At 44.7% G+C, this 23,333-nt stretch overlaps 1 protein-coding gene across 6 annotated transcripts in view; it reads left to right on the forward strand.

Moving 5' to 3' along the window:
• LOC110526975 (ADAMTS-like protein 5) overlaps nt 1-23,333 on the forward strand; it is a 65,610-nt gene that overhangs the window by 36,281 nt on the left and 5,996 nt on the right. Inside the window, exons 4-11 of one of the 6 annotated variants that reach the window (XM_090239084.1) lie at nt 578-638; nt 1,901-2,020; nt 2,477-2,604; nt 8,211-8,331; nt 17,218-17,304; nt 18,790-18,953; nt 20,862-21,063; nt 21,360-22,252. In XM_090239084.1, coding sequence (XP_090095210.1) covers nt 578-638; nt 1,901-2,020; nt 2,477-2,604; nt 8,211-8,331; nt 17,218-17,304; nt 18,790-18,953; nt 20,862-21,063; nt 21,360-21,364 — 888 coding nt within the window. In that variant the 3' untranslated portion in view covers nt 21,365-22,252. Of the gene's footprint in view, nt 1-577; nt 639-1,900; nt 2,021-2,476; nt 2,605-8,210; nt 8,332-17,217; nt 17,305-18,789; nt 18,954-20,861; nt 21,064-21,359; nt 22,253-23,333 lie in introns of those variants that run through there. The other 5 variants (XM_090239085.1, XM_090239083.1, XM_090239080.1 and 2 more) reach the window with 5 other exon arrangements.

The raw sequence follows: 23,333 nt of genomic DNA on the forward strand, positions 1-23,333 counted from the left end.
GAGGAAATATAAAACATAGGAAAATCAAGTTTTTAACTGGACAGGGCCTTTAACGTTTTGACCACAATGGCCCCAGTCAGATTGACTACTTCTCAAATGAAAACATTTGGCTGGAGGCTCATCCCTGTGTTCAGTAGGCTTACAGTAATCTCTGTTAAAGCAGAAGTAAAATCTCACATAGTTTGGTCAGCTGCGTGTTCATATGTATTAGAAATGTAAATTTCCAGCAAATGCCAAGTCTCCCCCCGTTGCAAAAGGAAACTCTCAGGCAAAGCCCCCCGCCCCCCCCTTCTGATCCGTGTGGGCACAGGTGCGATGCACTCGAGGCGAATCAGTTTAAGCATCGCCTTTTCCCAATCCTGATTCATCCAAATAACCAGTGACAAAAAAAATGAACTAATGCTGCTCGGATCTCCCACATCCCACTCAGTCCTGGCAGATTCTCTCAGTCTACATGCAGAATCTGCCCGCGGGACATCAGGCTCACCGTAATAGCCTTTATTTGATTGTTACACCATAGAACCCTCCTTATTTCTAAGTCATTGTCATTTTCATAAATGACTGAACTCTGTCCCAGGAACCCAGTTGGCGGACCATGTTCAGGAGACCCCAGACAATACAAGATCTGCAACACCAAGGTATGTGTCAACACGATGACATCACCACACAGGGAAAGCAGTATGCTGTGTTTGCACATGTCTATCATGCCAAGACCTACTGGCCCAATACAACATCCACAATATCATGCAGCCAAGTGAGTGTCAAGCTTGTGTACGGAACGCAATGGAAAACGGTTTAAAACATTTTGGAAAGGAACATTTAAAGGAGCATTTTGTTTTGGATGAGTCCAGGAAGTCCCTTTAGTCTAATTAACACACCCCTGGTCTCATCTGTTGAAGTGCCAACTCCTCTGACTCCTACCATAGGCCTACATGACACGCTGGCAAGACAATGGATAAACACAACAGAACGAGGAGTTGGCTAAATCACAAACAGATCTGTAACCCTGCGTCAGCCTTGTGTGTATGACAGGAATTTGTAACCTATCAATTTGTCACTTGTTGCTTTTTTTTGGAGTTTGAGATTCCACTGTGTTACAATCTCATTGTAACTGTGACTTGTTGTCATGTGCTGTCTACTGCAGACCCCCATTCACTCTTTGCCCCGAGACAAAAGGGTTCGATTCCTGGTCCGCCCTAAAGTCAATCACTTTCAACCCTGCATCATCCCTTTCTGCTTTCTCCCTTTCTTCACTGTCTAAGAATAACCAAACCCAAGGGAAAATACATCTGTTCTCCTTCAACAACAAAAAAGGTGTCATCAGAATCACAACTTTCTAATGATTGATTTCCATACAGAATGGTCGATGCAGACCTTCGTATTGTTGTCAAACATTTTGAAACGATAAGCTAAGTGTGCTTCAGGGCTGATAACAAAGTTGGTTCAGTGAATGTGAACTGTGCTGTTACTATATTTAACTAAGCAGGTATGCTGTCTGGGCGTGATCGGTTTCACTGACACATGAACCTGTCACTCCATTGTACTGTACACAAGTTGAGCTCCTGATACTATATGAACAGTACATATACTTCTATCTGAGTCCCAGAAATAGATAGATACAACAGAGTTTTCATCTACACCCTCAGTGAATAGTATATTTTCATGGTATATATTCTTGAAGATATACCGTCCAAGACGTTGGTTTACCTGGAAGGTATACGGTGAGGATCCTCTGTCAGAAGTATGGGTGTGTACATGTGTGTTTAGACAGTGAGTCAGTATTGGTTACAGTATATTAAACATATTAACATAAGGTGGTGAGGTGTGTTGAGGCATGCATGTGTGAGTGCATAGCACTGGGTAACCAGGTCTCTCTATTGTATGTATCTGTCTGCTGCAGGGGTGTGCTGGGCGCTCAGAGGACTTCAGGGAGATGCAGTGTTCTGCCTACAACGACAGACCGCTGGTGGCTGGAAACAGTTACAGATGGACCACCTTCCATGGAGGTCGGTGAGGCATGGTGTGTGTGTGTGTGTGTGTGTGTGTGTGCGCGCTAAATGTGGCATATGTCCATTGGGAAATCTGCTTGTCATTTGGCCACATCTGTATTATGAATTCAGTCCATACTCTCCACTGACCTGTTTCACCCTTTCCCCTCTGCACCCTACCCCCACCACTACTTCCCCCCCATTTCCTACCTCCATCCCCGCTCTCCTACCTCATTCCATTCCCATCTGTCCTCCACCTGCTACTAGTTACCTCCTTCCATCAATTAAAATGTCCAGTTCTTTTAAACCCTGTCCTGCAGTACTACGGCTAGGAGATAATAGACTAGAATAGCCAGTAGTAACGTGACTAACCCAACTTTCTAGTAACTGTACTGTTTAGTCGTATGTGAGAGGTAATGTCTGTCCGTGAGGAGGTTGTTTATATATGTATGTTTGCCTTGTCTTGTGATACCACCTCCTAACCTAAGGTTCTAACCCGTGTGAGCTGAGCTGTCTGGCCCAGGGTCACAACTTCTACTACAACTTTGGTCGTGTCCTGGACGGCACTGCCTGCAGTAAAGAGCCTGGAGATGTGTGTGTCAACGGAAAATGCTTGGTGAGTCTACTACGCAGAGAGGTGGTCTCACTATGTGTGTGTGTGTCAGGCAGTACTGGAATCGAAAGCACACACTCTCCCTCTTGCATCCCCTTTCTCTCTGTCTGGGCAGTATTGGGACTGTCTCTGTCTGGGCAGTATTGGGACTGTCTCTGTCTGGGCAGTATTGGGACTGTCTCTGTCTGGGCAGTATTGGGACTGTCTCTGTCTGGGCAGTATTGGGAATGTCTCTGTCTGGGCAGTATTGGGACTGTCTCTGTCTGGGCAGTATTGGGACTGTCTCTGTCTGGGCAGTATTGGGACTGTCTCTGTCTGGGCAGTATTGGGACTATCTCTGTCTGGACAGTATTGGGACTGTCTCTGTCTGGACAGTATTGGGACTGTCTCTGTCTGGATAGTATTGGGACTGTCTCTGTCTGGACAGTATTGGGACTGTCTCTGTCTGGACAGTATTGGGACTGTCTCTGTCTGGACAGTATTGGGACTGTCTCTGTCTGGACAGTATTGGGACTGTCTCTGTCTGGACAGTATTGGGACTGTCTCTGTCTGGACAGTATTGGGACTGTCTCTGTCTGGACAGTATTGGGACTGTCTCTGTCTGGACAGTATTGGGACTGTCTCTGTCTGGACAGTATTGGGACTGTCTGTCTGGACAGTATTGGGAATGTCTCTGTCTGGACAGTATTGGGACTGTCTCTGTCTGGACAGTATTGGGACTGTCTCTGTCTGGACAGTATTGGGACTGTCTCTGTCTGGACAGTATTGGGACTGTCTCTGTCTGGACAGTATTGGGACTGTCTGTCTGGACAGTATTGGGACTGTGTTGACCATTTCCTCTGGTTTCCTTAGGAGTAGTTTACTCATCCTGTGCGTTAGGACCAGAGTGCACTTGTCAGAGCACACCCACACCCCCCCCCCCCCCACACACACACACACCCACACCCACACGCCCACGCCCACACACACACACACACACACACGCTCGCACACAAACACAGCCTCTAAAGGATAGACGGAGCAAAATCAATGTCAAGGGCTGACATTCTTTACGGCTTTTTCTTTTAGAACTAATTTATGTTTAGTCAAATCTGGATTCATGAAGTTTCGATGAGGGAACACTAATGGTACTTGCTGCACTCTAAGAAACAGAATGTACAAACAGAGCATTAACAGAATGTTACTCTAGGCCCATAAATGCACTGTGTGTGTATGTGTGTGTGTTCTGAGGGTCAAAGCAGAGGCCCCCAAACTATAAGCTCTGGCCCTCCGCCACTAAATTCTCAACCTAAGTGATTCCTGCAGGACAGTGACCGAGTGTTCAAGCAGCAGAGAAAGACACACACGGACACACACACACACGGACACACAGACACACGGACACACACACACACACACACACAGACACAATCATGTTGTTGCTCTGTGTATGTGGAACAATGCAACAAGGGATGCACAATGGGCCCTTTCAGGGACACACACTCACACACACACACACACCTCAGTAATAAGGTTCTCCCATCCCACACACACACCTCAGTAATAGGGTTCTCCCATCCCACACACACACCTCAGTAAAAGGGTTCTCCCATCCCACACACACACCTCAGTAATAGGGTTCTCCCATCCCCCACACACACCTCAGTAATAGGGTTCTCCCATCCCCCACACACACCTCAGTAATAGGGTTCTCCCATCCCATACACACACACCTCAGTAATAGGGTTCTCCCATCCCCCACACACTCCAGCAGATGGAGATGATTGGAAAATCAATTCTCCCCAGAGGTTGAGGCTTTGGTCATTAGTACATTATGGTCCTCCATCAAATCCCAAAATCAAAATGTATGTGTGTGTGTGTGCAGAGAAATGTAGGATTGTGAACATTTTGGTCTTTATGTTTGTGTGTGTGTGCTTGAATGTCTTTGTGTGAGTTGATGTGTATGAGGGGATTTATGGGGCGTGAGGTCAGCAGTGGCCCTAAACTGTCTGAGGTCCCAGGGGGCATGGTCTAGGACAGGAAGCAGATGCAGAGTCCAGCTGGTCTGGAAGGCGGCGTGACACAGATTGAGTTCAGGCCCACACTACACATAGCTGCCTGGACTAAGTGTGTGTGTGTGTGTGTGTGTGTGTGTGTGTGTGTGTGGGGGGGGGGGTGTATTCATGTATACAGTAAAGAGTGCCTCATGCACTCAGGTAGCTTGTTGTGTTGATTCATATACTGTTGCGTACACAGATTCACTGTGTGTGTGTGAGGGGTAGATAATTATATGTTTCCTAGATTGCTGGTCTCTACTCTAGAACCTCCCACTTGATTGGTTTTCTCTGCAGTGCAGGAGGAACATACAGATTGTAATCTGACTGGTGTGTAGCAAGCAATTGACCCCTGACCCCACGCACACACACACACAGACGGAGACGCACGCACACACACAGATGGAGACGCACGCACACACACACACACACACACACACACAAACATACACAGACGCCCACTTGAATCTGGGGCAGCAGCTAGCCGAGTGGTTAGAGTGTTGGGTCAGTAACCGTTGTTGGATCGAATCCCCAAACTGACAAGGTAAAAATATGTCGCTCTGCCCCTGAACTAGGCAGTTAACCTACTGTTCCCCGGTAGGCAGTCATTGTAAATAAGAATTTGTTCTTAACTGACTAGCCTGGTTAAATAAAGGTTACATTTAAAATGTAAAAAAGCTTCTCTCTTGAGTGTTTTAATGTATATGATGGTATGATGCTTTTCACCAGGCTTCAAAGTGCTTTGTGGGGTTGGTATTTCTCCTCTCCTCATCTCTCTTCTCATCGTCTCTCCTCGTCTCTCTTCTCATCGTCTCTCCTCTCATCGTCTCTCCTCTCACCGTCTCTCCTCTCCTCGTCTCTCATCGTCTCTCTTCTCATCGTCTCTCCTCTCATCGTCTCTCCTCTCATCATCTCTCCACTTCTCTCCTTGTCTATTTTTTTATTCTCTCCTCTCATCGTCTTTCCACCTCTCTCCTATTCTCTCCTCTCCTTATCTCTCCTCTCATCGTCTCTCCTCGTCTCTCCTCTCCTCGTTTCTCCTCTCCTCGTTTCTCCTCGTCTCTCCTCGTCTCTCCTCTCCTCGTCTCTCCTCTCATCGTCTCTCCTATTCTCTCCTCTCATCGTCTCTCCTATTCTCTCCTCTCATCGTCTCTCCACATCTCTCCTCTCATCGTCTCTCCACGTCTCTCCTCATCGTCTCTCCACCTCTCCTTGTCTCTCCTCGTCTCTCCACGTCTCTCCTCTCCTCGTCTCTCCACTCATCGTCTCTCCACGTCTCTCCTCTCATCATCTCTCCTCTCATCGTCTCTCCACGTCTCTCCTCTCATCATCTCTCCTCTCATCGTCTTTCCACCTCTCTCCTATTCTCTCCTCTCTACGTCTCTCCTCTCATCGTCTCTCCTTATCTCTCCTCTCATCGTCTCTCCTCGTCTCTCCTCTCCTCGTCTCTCCTCTAATCTTCTCTCCTCGTCTCTCCTCTCCTCGTCTCTCCTCTCCTCGTCTCTCCTCTCCTCGTCTCTCCTATTCTCTCCTCTCATCGTCTCTCCTATTCTCTCCTCTCATCGTCTCTCCACGTCTCTCCTCATCGTCTCTCCACCTCTCCTTGTCTCTCCACGTCTCTCCTCTCCTCGTCTCTCCACGTCTCTCCTCTCATCGTCTCTCCACGTCTCTCCTCTCATCATCTCTCCTCTCATCGTCTCTCCACGTCTCTCCTCTCCTCGTCTCTCCACGTCTCTCCTCTCATCGTCTCTCCTATTCTCTCCTCTCATCGTCTCTCATCGTCTCTCCACGTCTCTCCTCATCGTCTCTCCACCTCTCCTTGTCTCTCCACGTCTCTCCTCTCCTCGTCTCTCCACGTCTCTCCTCTCCTCGTCTCTCCACTCATCGTCTCTCCACGTCTCTCCTCTCATCTCTCCTCTTATCGTCTCTCCACGTCTCTCCTCTCATCGTCTTTCCACCTCTCTCCTATTCTCTCCTCTCCACGTCTCTCCTCTCATCGTCTCTCCTTATCTCTCCTCTCATCGTCTCTCCTCGTTTCTCCTCTCCTCGTCTCTCCTCTAATCTTCTCTCCTCGTCTCTCCTCTCCTCGTCTCTCCTCTCCTCGTCTCTCCTCTCCTCTTCTCTCCTATTCTCTCCTCTCATCGTCTCTCCTATTCTCTCCTCTCATCGTCTCTCCTATTCTCTCCTCTCATCGTCTCTCCACGTCTCTCCTCATCGTCTCTCCACCTCTCCTTGTCTCTCCACGTCTCTCCTCTCCTCGTCTCTCCACGTCTCTCCACTCATCGTCTCTCCACGTCTCTCCTCTCATCATCTCTCCTCTCATCGTCTCTCCACGTCTCTCCTCTCATCGTCTCTCCACGTCTCTCCTCTCCTCGTCTCTCCACTCATCGTCTCTCCACGTCTCTCCTCTCATCATCTCTCATCTCATCGTCTCTCCACGTCTCTCCTCTCCTCGTCTCTCCACGTCTCTCCTCTCCACGTCTCTCCAGAGTGGAACATGCTTCAACAGAGACAGTGGGGATGTTCACCATAAAGCAACATCTGACTACATGGACATAGTTAATTAGTGCTGTGCCCCTTGTCCTTTTATGTAGTGGAAAAAGACATCCACATCTTCAACTTACCTCCATCGCTAGGTCACCATCTTCTAAGAAATGTTGGTGTGGTATTATCTACATGCCCTACTTCCTGTTCAGAATTATTCTGAAGCCTTCTGAGTTCTGTGGTATTGTAGAAAACCTGCACCCCTCAACTAGAACTGCTTTACGATTACTGCAATTCTGCCATAGGGGGAAGGGCTCTCTGTTTACATGGCACACCCCTGACTTCTTATGGGACCTTTGACCCGCCAATCATCACCCCTGAACTTTACGCCTGGACTGATATATTGGGGTCAGCATGCCCAAGCCGGGGGTCAGAGGTCAGTCCCACTTTTACAGAGAAAGGAGAAAACAACTAGACTTTTCCATAGGCTCTTTTCTGCCAAAGGGTTACCAACTCTGAACTCCCGGACGTGGTGTGAATGTGTCATGATGAAAAAGTAGTCATAAAGCTGTGTGTCTGAGGCATAGTAAAGGAGCCTGTCCAGTCTAATCCCGTACCCGGAGTGATCGTCCCTTAAAGGTAGACCCAGCGATATGACATAAACACAGAAAGTAAACAGCAGCGTGGGTCAATTTCCGCAACAACTAAGAGCGTTGAAGCGCGAGGCAGAAATCCTCAGCCATTTTGGTTCCGTGGGTCCCACGTTGTAACAACGTGAAACGAACCCGTGCACATGTGCAGATGCTGTGTGTGACTGTGTGGGAGTGAAGTCTTGCATCTCACTCATCTCAATATCTGCAGTGCTGCTTGTGGCATTTCACTGGGTCTACGTTTAACAAGGCCATCAGCAGTTACTGGTGCTCTTTTTCAGGGGGTATCTTGGGGTATTTGGTTTTCAACCTTGATTTGTTTTTGCTTTGTCTGTTGTGTGTCTGGTTTTATGTTAATTGTCTGTGTGTTGTCTTTTTCTGTGTTGTCTGAACGTTGCCTGTGTTGCCTGTGCGTTGTCTGAACGTTGCCTGTCTTGTGTAGACACCGGGCTGTGACCTGATCCTGGGCTCGGACCAGCAGGAGGATGCCTGTATGGTGTGTGGAGGACAGAACTCCACCTGTCTACACCACAGGAGTGTGTACCAGAATGCACAGGGAGCAGGTACACATAAGCACACACACACACACACACACACAAACTCGAAGCATAGACAGAGCAAACAAAATGTCAAAGGCTGACACACTGAATGTACAAAACATTACACATTTCCTAATATTTGGTTGCACCCCCCTTTGCCCTCAGAACAGCCTCAATCTGTCAGCCATGGACTCTACAAGGTGTTGAAAGCGTTAAACAGGGATGCTGGCCCATGTTGACTCTACAAGGTGTTGAAAGTGTTCCACAGGGATGCTGGCCCATGTTGACTCTACAAGGTGTTGAAAGCGTTCCACAGGGATGCTGGCCCATGTTGACTCTACAAGGTGTTGAAAGCGTTCCACAGGGATGCTGGCCCATGTTGACTCTACAAGGTGTTGAAAGCGTTCCACAGGGATGCTGGCCCATGTTGACTCTACAAGGTGTTGAAAGCGTTCCACAGGGATGCTGGCCCATGTTGACTCTACAAGGTGTTGAAAGCGTTCCACAGGGATGCTGGCCCATGTTGACTCTACAAGGTGTTGAAAGCGTTCCACAGGGATGCTGGCCCATGTTGACTCTACAAGGTGTTGAAAGCGTTCCACAGGGATGCTGGCCCATGTTGACTCTACAAGGTGTTGAAAGCGTTCCACAGGGATGCTGGCCCATGTTGACTCTACAAGGTGTTGAAAGCGTTCCACAGGGATGCTGGCCCATGTTGACTCTACAAGGTGTTGAAAGCGTTCCACAGGGATGCTGGTCCATGTTGACTCCAATGCTTCCCATGGTTGTGTCAAGTTGACTGGATGTTCTTTGGGTGGTGGCCCATTGATTCACACAGGAAGAAACTGTTGAGCGCGGAGAAACCCAGTAGCGGTGCAGTTCTTGACTAAAACTGGTGCGCCTGGCACCTACTATCATACCCCGTTCAAAGACACTTCAATCTTTTGTCTTGCCCATTCACCCTCTGAATGGCACACATATACAATCCATGTCTGAATTGTCTCAAGGCTTAAAACCCCTCCCTCATGTACCCTGATTGAAGTGGCTTTAACAGGTGACATCAATAAGGGATCATAGAATTCACTTGGTCAGTGTATGTCATGGAAAGAGCAGGTGTTCCTAATGTTTTGTACACTCTGTGTTTATGTTTAGTCAAAGCTGGATTCATGAAGTTTCGATAAGGGAACACTAATGGTACTTGCTGCACTCTAAGAAACAGAATGTACAAACAGAACGTCAACAGAATGTTACTCTAGGCCCATAAATGCACTGTGTGTGTGTGTGTGTGTGTGTGTGTGTGTGTGTGTGTGTGTGTGTGTGTGTGTGTGTGTGTGTGTTTTCTGAGGGTCAAAGCAGAGGCCCCCAAACTATAAGCTCTGGCCCTCTGCCATGGAATTCTCAACCTAAGTGATTCCTGCAGGACAGTGACCGAGTGTTCAAGCAGCAGAGAAAGACACACACGGACACACACACACACACGGACACACACTTGCACTCTGTGCAAGGCAGACACAGGTACCCAAACAAGAATACACAATAATAAATCCCCCCTCCCCTCGACACATACACACACACAGACACACACACAGACCCACACAGACATACACACACAGAGCGGCCAACACCTCTGGCGTGCGATTTGGCACTGCGCTCCATTCTGAAACAGAATCCTCTGTTGAGCTGGCGCCGCGTGTGGGCACAGTGACTGAAGAGAGGCTGTACTGCTTCATGATGGTTCAGCTTGAGTTCTGAAACAGAATCCTCTGTTGAACTGGCGCCGCGTGTGGGCACAGTGACTGAAGAGAGACTGTACTGCTTCATGATGGTTCAGCTTGAGTGAGGAGACAACATGGAGATAAAGGAGGCTTTGTTTGAGTGCCTGGGCAGCCTAGGAGGGCTTCCCGGGTTTTCTCTCCTCCTGCAGCTGTGTGTCCCAATGAGGCATAACAGATTTGATGCCGCTGGGCGTAATCATTGCTTCCCACAGGGTCAAAAGCCAAGGGCCCAGAGAACTCATCACGGTCAAGCTATACATACATTTATCTTTGAGTCATTTAGCAGACGCTCTTATCCAGAGTGACTTACAGTAGTGAGTTCATACATTTGTCTTACCTTTTCTAACTCTAAGATCTTCTTAAGGTCAGGCACGTCTGGTGTGCAGGTGTTTGTTCCAGCCCGGTACTAACTCACCAGATTCAAATAATCATCACGGTCAGGCTATAACACTCTAATGTTAACCGGAGGCGGAACAGAACCCTAACTCAAGGTTGATAACTCAAACCCTACAGCTGAACTCTACAGGATAGGCACTTTTGTGGCCAAATTGTGTGAAGATCTTTGTTCCAGCCTAGCACTAATACAAAAATACATCTAGATAAGCTTCATAACTCAACATCCCTGTGCAGATCTATCACATACATCTAGATCAGTTTCATAAGTCAACAGCCCTGTGCAGATCTACCAAATACGTCTAGATCAGTTTCATAAGTAAACAGCCCTGTGCAGATCTACCAAATACGTCTAGATCAGTTTCATAAGTAAACAGCCCTGTGCAGATCTATCACATACGTCTAGATCAGTTTCATAAGTCAACAGCCCTGTGCAGATCTACCAAATACGTCTAGATCAGTTTCATAAGTCAACAGCCCTGTGCAGATCTATCACATACATATAGATCAGTTTCATAAGTCAACAGCCCTGTGCAGATCTATCACATACATCTAGATCAGTTTCATAAGTCAACAGCCCTGTGCAGATCTATCACATACATCTAGATCAGTTTCATAAGTCAACAGCCCTGTGCAGATCTATCACATACAACTAGATCAGTTTCATAAGTCAACAGCCCTGTGCAAATCTATCACATACAACTAGATCAGTTTCATAAGTCAACAGCCCTGTGCAGATCTATCACATACATCTAGATCAGTTTCATAAGTCAACAGCCCTGTGCAGATCTATCACATACATCTAAATCAGTTTCATAAGTCAACAGCCCTGTGCAGATCTATCACATACATCTAGATCAGTTTCATAAGTCAACAGCCCTGTGCAGATCTATCACATACAACTAGATCAGTTTCATAAGTCAACAGCCCTGTGCAGATCTATCACATACAACTAGATCAGTTTCATAAGTCAACAGCCCTGTGCAGATCTATCACATACATCTAGATCAGTTTCATAAGTCAACAGCCCTGTGCAGATCTATCACATACAACTAGATCAGTTTCATAAGTCAACAGCCCTGTGCAGATCTATCACATACAACTAGATCAGTTTCATAAGTCAACAGCCCTGTGCAGATCTATCACATACAACTAGATCAGTTTCATAAGTCAACAGCCCTGTGCAGATCTATCACATACATCTAGATCAGTTTCATAAGTAAACAGCCCTGTGCAGATCTATCACATACATCTAAATCAGTTTCATAAGTCAACAGCCCTGTGCAGATCTATCACATACAACTAGATCAGTTTCATAAGTCAACAGCCCTGTGCAGATCTATCACATACATCTAGATAAGCTTCATAACTCAACATCCCTGTGCAGATCTATCACATACATCTAGATCAGTTTCATAAGTCAACAGCCCTGTGCAGATCTATCACATACAACTAGATCAGTTTCATAAGTCAACAGCCCTGTGCAAATCTATCACATACAACTAGATCAGTTTCATAAGTCAACAGCCCTGTGCAGATCTATCACATACATCTAGATCAGTTTCATAAGTCAACAGCCCTGTGCAGATCTATCACATACATCTAGATCAGTTTCATAAGTCAACAGCCCTGTGCAGATCTATCACATACAACTAGATCAGTTTCATAAGTCAACAGCCCTGTGCAGATCTATCACATACAACTAGATCAGTTTCATAAGTCAACAGCCCTGTGCAGATCTATCACATACATCTAGATCAGTTTCATAAGTAAACAGCCCTGTGCAGATCTATCACATACATCTAAATCAGTTTCATAAGTCAACAGCCCTGTGCAGATCTATCACATACAACTAGATCAGTTTCATAAGTCAACAGCCCTGTGCAGATCTATCACATACATCTAGATAAGCTTCATAACTCAACATCCCTGTGCAGATCTATCACATACATCTAGATCAGTTTCATAAGTCAACAGCCCTGTGCAGATCTATCACATACAACTAGATCAGTTTCATAAGTCAACAGCCCTGTGCAGATCTATCACATACATCTAGATCAGTTTCATAAGTCAACAGCCCTGTGCAGATCTATCACATACAACTAGATCAGTTTCATAAGTCAACAGCCCTGTGCAGATCTATCACATACAACTAGATCAGTTTCATAAGTCAACAGCCCTGTGCAGATCTATCACATACAACTAGATCAGTTTCATAAGTCAACAGCCCTGTGCAGATCTATCACATACATCTAGATCAGTTTCATAAGTAAACAGCCCTGTGCAGATCCATCACATACATCTAAATCAGTTTCATAAGTCAACAGCCCTGTGCAGATCTATCACATACAACTAGATCAGTTTCATAAGTCAACAGCCCTGTGCAGATCTATCACATACATCTAGATAAGCTTCATAACTCAACATCCCTGTGCAGATCTATCACATACATCTAGATCAGTTTCATAAGTCAACAGCCCTGTGCAGATCTATCACATACAACTAGATCAGTTTCATAAGTCAACAGCCCTGTGCAAATCTATCACATACAACTAGATCAGTTTCATAAGTCAACAGCCCTGTGCAGATCTATCACATACATCTAGATCAGTTTCATAAGTCAACAGCCCTGTGCAGATCTATCACATACATCTAGATCAGTTTCATAAGTCAACAGCCCTGTGCAGATCTATCACATACAACTAGATCAGTTTCATAAGTCAACAGCCCTGTGCAGATCTATCACATACAACTAGATCAGTTTCATAAGTCAACAGCCCTGTGCAGATCTATCACATACATCTAGATCAGTTTCATAAGTAAACAGCCCTGTGCAGATCTATCACATACATCTAAATCAGTTTCATAAGTCAACAGCCCTGTGCAGATCTATCACATACAACTAGATCAGTTTCATAAGTCAACAGCCCTGTGCAGATCTATCACATACATCTAGATAAGCTTCATAACTCAACATCCCTGTGCAGATCTATCACATACATCTAGATCAGTTTCATAAGTCAACAGCCCTGTGCAGATCTATCACATACAACTAGATCAGTTTCATAAGTCAACAGCCCTGTGCAAATCTATCACATACAACTAGATCAGTTTCATAAGTCAACAGCCCTGTGCAGATCTATCACATACATCTAGATCAGTTTCATAAGTCAACAGCCCTGTGCAGATCTATCACATACATCTAGATCAGTTTCATAAGTCAACAGCCCTGTGCAGATCTATCACATACATATAGATCAGTTTTATAAGTCAACAGCCCTGTGCAGATCTATCACATACATCTAGATCAGTTTTATAAGTCAACAGCCCTGTGCAGATCTATCACATACATCTAGATCAGTTTTATAAGTCAACAGCCCTGTGCAGATCTATCACATACATCTAGATCAGTTTCATAAGTCAACAGCCCTGTGCAGATCTATCACATACATCTAGATCAGTTTCATAAGTCAACAGCCCTGTGCAGATCTATCACATACATCTAGATCAGTTTCATAAGTCAACAGCCCTGTGCAGATCTATCACATACATATAGATCAGTTTCATAAGTCAACAGCCCTGTGGTGTAGAGCTGACGTAAGGAGAGACGAGACAAAACTAGTTTAATAATTTTGTGTTGTAGAACAGCTGACTTACTCCAGCTCTTCACACAACATGGCAAAATCTTTGCGAGTCATTAATTTAATGGAGACAGTCTGAACCATAGAGATAGATAGAGGACTCTGGATGGTTTAATTGCATGAGTTGGATTTGTCCTACTTTTGCTTTGCTTTTGGCCATGCTACAACCACCCCGAAATTTGAATCAAAAGCTATTTCATGGCATTTTTAATAGTACAGTACCTACTAACTCGAAACAGGTACAGCCACACAGTGATGTTAGCTTGCATAGAAAATGTTTTTGGTTTTTAGATGTTGCTAGATGTTTGTTTGAACGAGGAAGTCCTGAACACAGCTGAACTTATTAAGGGTAGGCCCCTCCGGGATCTGCAGGATTCATACAAGATTCATTCAAAAACTCAAACTCGGGTTCATAACTAAGTCTATTGCTGAACCATAGAGACAGATAGAGGACTCTAGATGGATATAACCCGTTTTAGCATGGACATTGCAATTGAGGGCTTCCACCGTTTTAAACTAGCAAATGATTAGAGCATTGTCTTCAAATTGAGTTGCGTATGGTTAGGAAATGTCTTTAAAGCGGCAATCTACAGTAGAAACAATAACAAAGCGTTCTTCCTGCCCCTGGTTCAGTAAACAGCTGAGGGATGGGGCTGCAGAAATAAACCACTCTCAAGTTCATAGACAAAGCTATGGATGCAAGGACTGACCATGATATCAACATTATAGTTTTAACCATGTTTTGAGGCCATATAGTGTTTGTTAACATTTTCTTTGTTTACAAACGGAGTAAAACAAGCTTATATTTTGTGTTGTGATGAGGTAGGACAGATGAAGTAAGTTTATGAGGCATTTATAAGTTCAGAGGGAACATATAATTAATTTATCCCCATAAAATGGATGTAGCAACTGCTGATTGCCACTTTAAGCTATATCACCTCAATCTAGTGACCAAAAGAAATGAATTTCACACAATATTTGGTTCAGGACTGTGTAACAGGTGGCGGTAAATCACTATATTAGCTTAACGCTTTCTTCAAATGGACCCGTTTAAAATGGCACTATAACTCTTAATTCACACATAGCTTTCATCTCAGAGACCTACAATTGTCAAAACAAGAGCAACGGTTTCTCAGTCCCATAGAAAAACCACGATGAATAGGGTAGTCTTGCTGCTCGCTTTTCACACACCAGCAGCAGGGGAACCACAGAGATGTTGACTGCTTTTCACTAGTGAAATATCACTCTCTAAATGAATGGTTCATGCTTTTGGCTCGATGGTGAAATATCCCGCTTTGGTTTAACCATTATTAAACTGTCTGTAAATCATTATGTAATCCTAATTTACTTATCATTAATGAGTAAATTAATATGTATTAACAATTTGCTATGAGAATATATCTCAGAAAAAAGCTATATGTATATACGTATATAAACTCCACAAAAAAAGAAACGTCCCTTTTTCAGGACCCTGTCTTTCAAAGATAATTTGTATAAATCCAAATAACTTCACAGATCTTCATTGTAAAGGGTTTAAACGCTGTTTACCATGCTTGTTCAATGAACCATAAACAATTAATGAACATGGAGCTGTGGAACGGTCGTTAAGACACTAACAGCTTACAGATGGTATGCAATTAAGGTCACAGTTATGAAAAGTTAGGACATGAAAGAGACCTTTCTACTGACTGAAAAACACCAAAATAAAGATGCCCAGGGTCCCTGCTCATCTGCGTGAACGTGCCTTAGGCATGCTGCAAGGAGGCATGAGGACTACAGATGTGGCCAGGGCAATAAATTGCAATGTCCGTACTGTGAGACGTCTAAGACAGCGCTACAGGGAGACAGGACGGACAGCTGATCGTCATCGCAGTATCAGACCACGTGTAAAAACCCATGCACAGGATCGGTACATCCGAACATCACACCTGCAGACAGGTACAGGATGGCAACAACAGCTGCCCGAGTTACACCAGGAACGCACAATCCCTCCATCAGTGCTCAGACTGAGGGCTTGTAGGCCTGTTGTAAGGCAGGTCCTCACCAGACATCACCAACAACAACGTCGACTATGGGCATAAACCCACCGTCGCTGGACCAGACAGGACTGGCAAAAAGTGCTTTTCACTGACGACTCACGGTTTTGTCTCAGCAGGAGTGATGGTCGGATTCGTGTTTATCGTCAAAGGAATGAGCGTTACACCGAGGCCTGTACTCTGGAGCGGGATCGATTTGGAGGTAGAGGGTCCGTCATGGTGGTGGTGTGTCACAGCATCATCGGACTGAGCTTGTTGTCATTGCAAGCAATCTCAATGCTGTGCATTACAGGGAAGACATCCTCCTCCCTCATGTGGTACCCTTCCTGCAGGCTCATCCTGACATGACCCTCCAGCATGACAATGCCACCAGCCATACTGCTCGTTCTGTGCGTGATTTCCTTCAAGACAGGAATGTCAGTGTTCTGCATGGCCAGCGAAGAGCCCTGATCTCAATCCCATTGAGCACGTCTGGGACCTGTTGGATCGGAGGGCGAGGGCTAGGGTCCGGGAACTTGCAGGTGCCTTGGTGGAAGAGTGGGGTAACATCTCACAGCAAGAACTGGCAAATCTGGGGCAGACTATGAGTAGGAGATGCACTGCAGTACTTAATGCAGCTGGTGGCCACACCAGATACTGACTGTTATTTTATTTTGACCCCCCCTTTGTTCAGGGACACATCATTCAATTTCTATTAGTCACATGTCTGTGGAACTTGTTCAGTTTATGTCTCAGTTGTTGAATCTTGTTATGTTCATACAGATATTTACACATGTTAAGTTTGCTGAAAACAAAAGCAGTTGACAGTGAGAGGACATTTTTTCTGAGTTTATGTATATGTATTTACTTTAATAAAGTTTTATATGTGTTACACATAAGCATATACCATATATATTCACAAATATAAATATATATTTATATATATATTGCATATAACACATACTGCACCACATATTGTGTTTATCTACATCATTGTTACCCAGTCTCTAAATTAATGGTTTATACTTGTTTCCCACTGGTGTAATATCTGTCTTAATGAATGTCTCTGTACTCTGTTGGCTATAGCGGGTCCGTTTGGGTACAATGAAGTGACCATGATCCCAGCTGGAGCTACTCACATCCGTGTCACCGATAACAGCAGGAACTATCTGGGTAAGAGATGGCTCAGCTTGACAGACGCACGCGCGCACACACACGCACACACACTGGGAATGAGCTGTCACACAAGGACAGCATCAATGTCCTGTATATCATTAACTATATACAGTACATATACAGACAGCCTCTCAGAAGTGCTGGTTTGACAGAGACCTTTTTATCATCTTCTGTATGTCTGCTATGAGTTTCAACCCACCCAGCCATGGCTAGAGAACTCTACCTGACACTTTCAGTAGCCATAATGCTGCTCTCCTCTCATTCCTGTTAGCTTACTGTTATTTCCTGGCACCGATACAGAGACCGATACAGCTCTCTGGTTGAGACCCAGCTGCACTCTGGCTGGGCTCTCCAGTCAACACAACACCCAAGGCTATCCATCTAATCTCACCCACATTTACAAGACCGTAATAACGTGACTCCTGAAATGGAAAATGCAGGGATCCTGAAATGGAACACTCGTAAAGGTGTAATTTGGCCATGGGGCAGGGTGGGGGAACTGGGTGCGGGAAAAGGGTGGGGGGAACTGGGGATCTGGCCTTCTGGCAGGCAAGTGGATGTACTTGGTTAGTTCTGATTTGGTTGGAAGATTCCCCCCCCAAAGAAAATGTACTTCCAAGAGATGGTTTCCCTATTTGTCTGTTCCTGCAACTTGTCACGGTTAGGCCAAACAAGGCAATGATGTAGTAATGCCACTCTGTTTGGCAAGGCAACTTTGTTACTTTGCTGAATTAAGAAATGTTACATTGTAGGGTTGAGGTTTATTCCATTTCAATTTAGTAAAGTGGTCCCATGGTCCCGTGTAGCTCAGTTAGTAGAGCATGGCTCTTGCAACGCCAGGGTTGTTGGTTTGATTCCCACGCAGGACCAGTACAAAATAAATGTATGCACTCACTACCCTGTCACTTTGGATAAAAGAGTCTGCTAACTGACATAAGTAGAAATTCCAACTCAGGGCCTCCTGAGTGGCGCAGCGGTCGAAGGCGTCACTTCAGACCCGGGTTCAATCCCAGACTGTGTCACAACCGGCCGTGACCGGGAGTCCCATAGGGCGGCACACAATTGGCCCAGCTTTGCCCGGGTTAGGGGAGGGTTTGGCCGGGGGGGCTTTACTTGGCTCATCTAGCGACTCCTTGTGGTGGGCCGGGCACCTGCAGGCTGACTCGGTCGTCAGTTGAACGGTGTTTCCTCCGACACATTGGTGCGGCTGCTCTACCTAGCCTGTTGGAGAGTTGCAGCGATGAGACAAGATCGTAATTGGATATGACGAAATTGGGGAGGAAAAATCCACCTCAAATTTCCCTCATACCTCAATTGCGATTTGTGAATTGACTGAATAGGAATTGACCCCAACCGTAGCATAATTCAATCAAACACATACATATTATCATCACAAAGCCAATTTCAGTCACACTTCACCAATCAGCATTGAAAACTAAACACATTCCCTACCTTCATTCAAGCCTTCTCTTCTCCCTCCAGCACTCCAGAACGGGCGTTCCCAGTTTGTCATTAATGGGAACTGGAAGATCAGTGTTCCTGGGGAGTACAGCGTAGCGGGAACCAAGCTCCTGTACAAGCGCTCTGTGGACACCTGGGAAAGCTTTGAGGTCCCTGGACCCACTATGGAGGACCTGCACGTCATGGTCAGTCTGGTCAAAGTTATGATTGACAGGAGCCGCAATGCAATAACTATACTGAACAAAAATATCATCGTAACATGCAACAATTTCATTTATTTTTACTGAGTAACAGTTCATATGAGGAAGTCAATTTAAATAGATTCATTAGGCCCTAATCTCTGGATTTCACATGACGGGAAGGAAAGAAAGAAATGGTTCTCACAATAGGCCTTAGGATCTCGTTACGGTATTTTTATGCATTCAAATTGCCATTGATAAAATGCTATTGTGTTCAATGTCCGTAGCTTATGCCTGTCCATACCTTAACCCCACTGCCACCATGGGGCAGTCTGTTCACATCAGCCAACCGCTCACCCACACAACGACGTGATCTGTGGTTGGGTGGCCGGTTGGACGTATTACCAAATTCTCTAAAACAATGTTGGAGGCTGCTTATGTTAGAGAAATTAACATTCAATTCTCTGGCAACAGCTCTGGTGGGCTTTCGTGCAGTCAACATGCCAATTGCACTCGCCTTCAAAACTTGAGACATTTGTGGCATTGTGTTGTGTGACAGAACTGCACATTTTAGTGGCCTTTTATTGTCCCCAGCACAAGGTGCACTTGTGTAATGATCATGCTGTTTAATCAGCTTCTTGATATGCCACACCTGTCTGGTGGATGGATTATCTTGACAAAGGAAAAATGCTCACTAACAGGGATGTCAACAAATTTGTGCACAACGTTTTAGAGAAAAAAGTATTTTTGTGTGTATGGAACATTTCTGAGATTTTTTATTTCAGCTCATGTAACGTGGGACCAACACTTTACATGTTATGTTTACTGTATATTTTTGTTCAGTGTATATAGAGACTGCAAACTAACCTCATTAATTAAGGTACACAATGATAGCTTTGTTAGTATACTTGTTCAAACCCTAGTGTGGTCAGGTGCCACAAAGAGGGACTTATGAAAAGTACAATTGGCTCATAAGGCAGCACGTCTGGCCCTTAAGGGGAGCTGACGTTAATGATATGCATGTCAATCTCTCATGGCTCAAAGTGGAAGAGAGATTGACTTCATCACTACTTGTTTTTGTAAGAAGTGTTTACAAGCTGAATGTACCGAGCCGTTTGTTTAAACTCCAAGCACACAGCTCGGACACCCATGCATACCCCACAAGACATACCACCAGAGGTCTCTTCACAGTCCCCAAGTCCAGAACAGACTATGGGAGGCTCACAGTACTACATAGAGCCATGACTACATGACTATTCCACATCAGGTAAATACACCTTATGAAACAATGGAGACTGTGAAGAGACACCCACACAGGTACAGACACATGCATACGCACACACGCTAGCAGACTCTCTCGACACACACGTACATTGTAATATTGTGGTATTATACATTTTGTATTGTAGATATTTAGTGGTGTAATACTGTTATATGATAAACTGTTTTATGTGTAATGTAAGTGCCTTAATGTGTTTGACCCACAGGAAGAGTAGCTGCTACCTTGGCAGCAGCTAATGGGGATCCCTAATAATGACAAATACAAAATGCCAATTTATCAGAACCAGTCAGTCTCCTCTCCTATATGTAACGGACATATATTTTCTTAACGTGTTGTCTTCCATATGTTATATTTTTTCAGTATATTGTTGGTATTGACAGTTCTAAAGTGGGTGGTTTGAGCCCTGAATACTGATTGGCTGACAGACGTGTTATATTAGACCGTATACCACGGGTATGACAAAACATTTATTTTTTACTTTTCTAATTATGTTGGTAACCAGTTTATAATAGCAATAAGGCATCTCTGGGGTTTGTGTTATATGTCCAATATTGCTTAAAATATACCGGGTATTATAAAACAATATATATTAAAATATACATCCGTTGTACACTGTGTGGTTGTGTCTGCAGGTGTTGGTGACAGACAGGAACCCGGGGATAGAATACGAGTATTGGCTCCCTCCAGACCGCTACGCTCTGTTCCATGGCAGGAGGAGTCAGCTACGCCAGCCTCACCACACTGCTAGCTACATCCCCTGGGATCACCCCACAACTACTACTACCACTACTACTACTACTAGACCTCCCCCTGTCACCACAAGACCCTACTGGGGTAAGACCGCTGACCATTGTTAAAGGGATAGTTCAACCAAATTAAAATAACATTTTGTTTCCTTACCTTGTAAGAAGTCTAAGGACAAAATGCAATCCAGGTTGTGGGTTTGTTTACCTAGGCACTGTCACCAACCGCTAGCTAGCATTTTCTAAGCAAAAGCCAATGGACGTCAATGTACCCATTATTAACATGTGTTAAATTTCATGTCCAAAATGTCCATTTAATGTGATGTGTGCATTTACATGGGAAAACCTGCCCCTGGTTTCACTCATCCTCTGTTTGTGTGACTGAAGTTTAATACATGATGGATACGGAAGATGGATGGATGAATACGGAAGATGGATGGATGAATACGGAAGATGGATGGATGGATACGGATGATGGATGGATGGATACGGATGATGGATGGATGGATGAATACGGATGATGGAAGGATGAATATGGAAGATGGATGGATGGATGGATGGATGGATGGATGATACTGAAGATGGATGGATGGATGGATAGAAATGGAAGATGGATGGATGGATGAATACGGAAGATGGATGGATATGGATGATGGATGGATACGGATGATGGATGGATGGATACGGATGATGGATGGATGGATACGGAAGATGGATGGATGGATACGGAAGATAGATGGACACGAAAGATGGATAGATAGATGGATCTTAACATTACTGCAAGGGGTATAAAAACATCTGCACATTACGACAAGCTCTACAAGTAAAATGAATAAACAAATGTTTATGTGTTTTTAATATTTTCAGATCTGACTGCCTCCGGTACAGCAGAGGTACTGCCAGATCTCAAAATAGTTTTTTTTTTTTACATTTCATTTGGTTTTAATGAATATCACTAACAACAAAGGTAACACATTTTGGCCAAGGGATCTGTGATATAAGTTTAGAAGGTGTAATAGAACACTATGTAATATTATTCATCTACAAAGTATGTTCATAACCCTGGGCAACATGTGCCTGGGAGGCTGACAGGGACCCCAGTTTGAAAACCCCTGGCCTACAAACTGACCGTGCCTTGCTAATGTGCAGCACATGTCTTCTGGAATGTTTTATGACATCCGTTTATATAAGAGGGGAATTATTAACTGCAAACTCAATCATAGGTTTATAATCAGTGTTGTATTTCTATTAAATTGGCCCTGGTTGGAATGTAACCAACATTCAATGGTAATCATTATATTTGTCCTATATAACTGCAACAGTGGACTTTGATCCAAAACTGAATACACTGTTCTGACCTGCTATACTTTGATCTGTACCTGGTTGACAATAACTGATAAAGCCAAGGCATGAAGTTTCTGGAGTGGAATGTCCCCCTCTTATCTTAGAAGTGTTTAGTGATAACGCTCCTAATCCCAAAACCCACCGCATATTCCATGCTGAGATAGTGGTGCTTGGTACAAAACCATAGTTTTGACTAATTTCTGTGTACTGCTCAACAAAGCAATTATCTAAGACGTTAGCATCCTTTAGAATTTAGTAAACAGGTTTGATAATTTAGTAATTTATCAAGTAATTTGGTGCAGGACATAATGGGAGTAGCCTAGCCCCTAGCATAGTGTTTTCTAACTGGTGGGTTGAGAAGTAGCCTAGCCCCTAGCATAGTGTTTTCTAACTGGTAGGTTGAGAAGTAGTCTAGCCCCTAGCATAGTGTTTTCTAACTGGTGGGTTGAGAAGTAGCCTAGCCCCTAGCATAGTGTTTTCTAACTGGTGGGTTGAGAAGTAGTCTAGCCCCTAGCATAGTGTGTTCTAACTGGTGGGTTGAGAAGTAGTCTAGCCCCTAGCATAGTGTGTTCTAACTGGTGGGTTGAGAAGTAGTCTAGCCCCTAGCATAGTGTGTTCTAACTGGTGGGTTGAGAAGTAGTCTAGCCCCTAGCATAGTGTTTTCTAACTGGTGGGTTGAGAAGTAGTCTAGCCCCTAGCATAGTGTGTTCTAACTGGTGGGTTGAGAAGTAGCCTAGCCCCTAGCATAGTGTTTTCTAACTGGTGGGATGAGAAGTAGTCTAGCCCCTAGCATAGTGTTTTCTAACTGGTGGGTTGAGAAGTAGTCTAGCCCCTAGCATAGTGTTTTCTAACTGGTGGGTTGAGAAGTAGTCTAGCCCCTAGCATAGTGTTTTCTAACTGGTGGGTTGAGAAGTAGTCTAGCCCCTAGCATAGTGTGTTCTAACTGGTGGGTTGAGAAGTAGTCTAGCCCCTAGCATAGTGTGTTCTAACTGGTGGGTTGAGAAGTAGTCTAGCCCC

Source organism: Oncorhynchus mykiss, chromosome 6 (genome assembly GCF_057628025.1).
Source record: "Oncorhynchus mykiss isolate SJ-2025 chromosome 6, ASM5762802v1, whole genome shotgun sequence".
Lineage (NCBI taxonomy): Eukaryota > Metazoa > Chordata > Actinopteri > Salmoniformes > Salmonidae > Oncorhynchus > Oncorhynchus mykiss.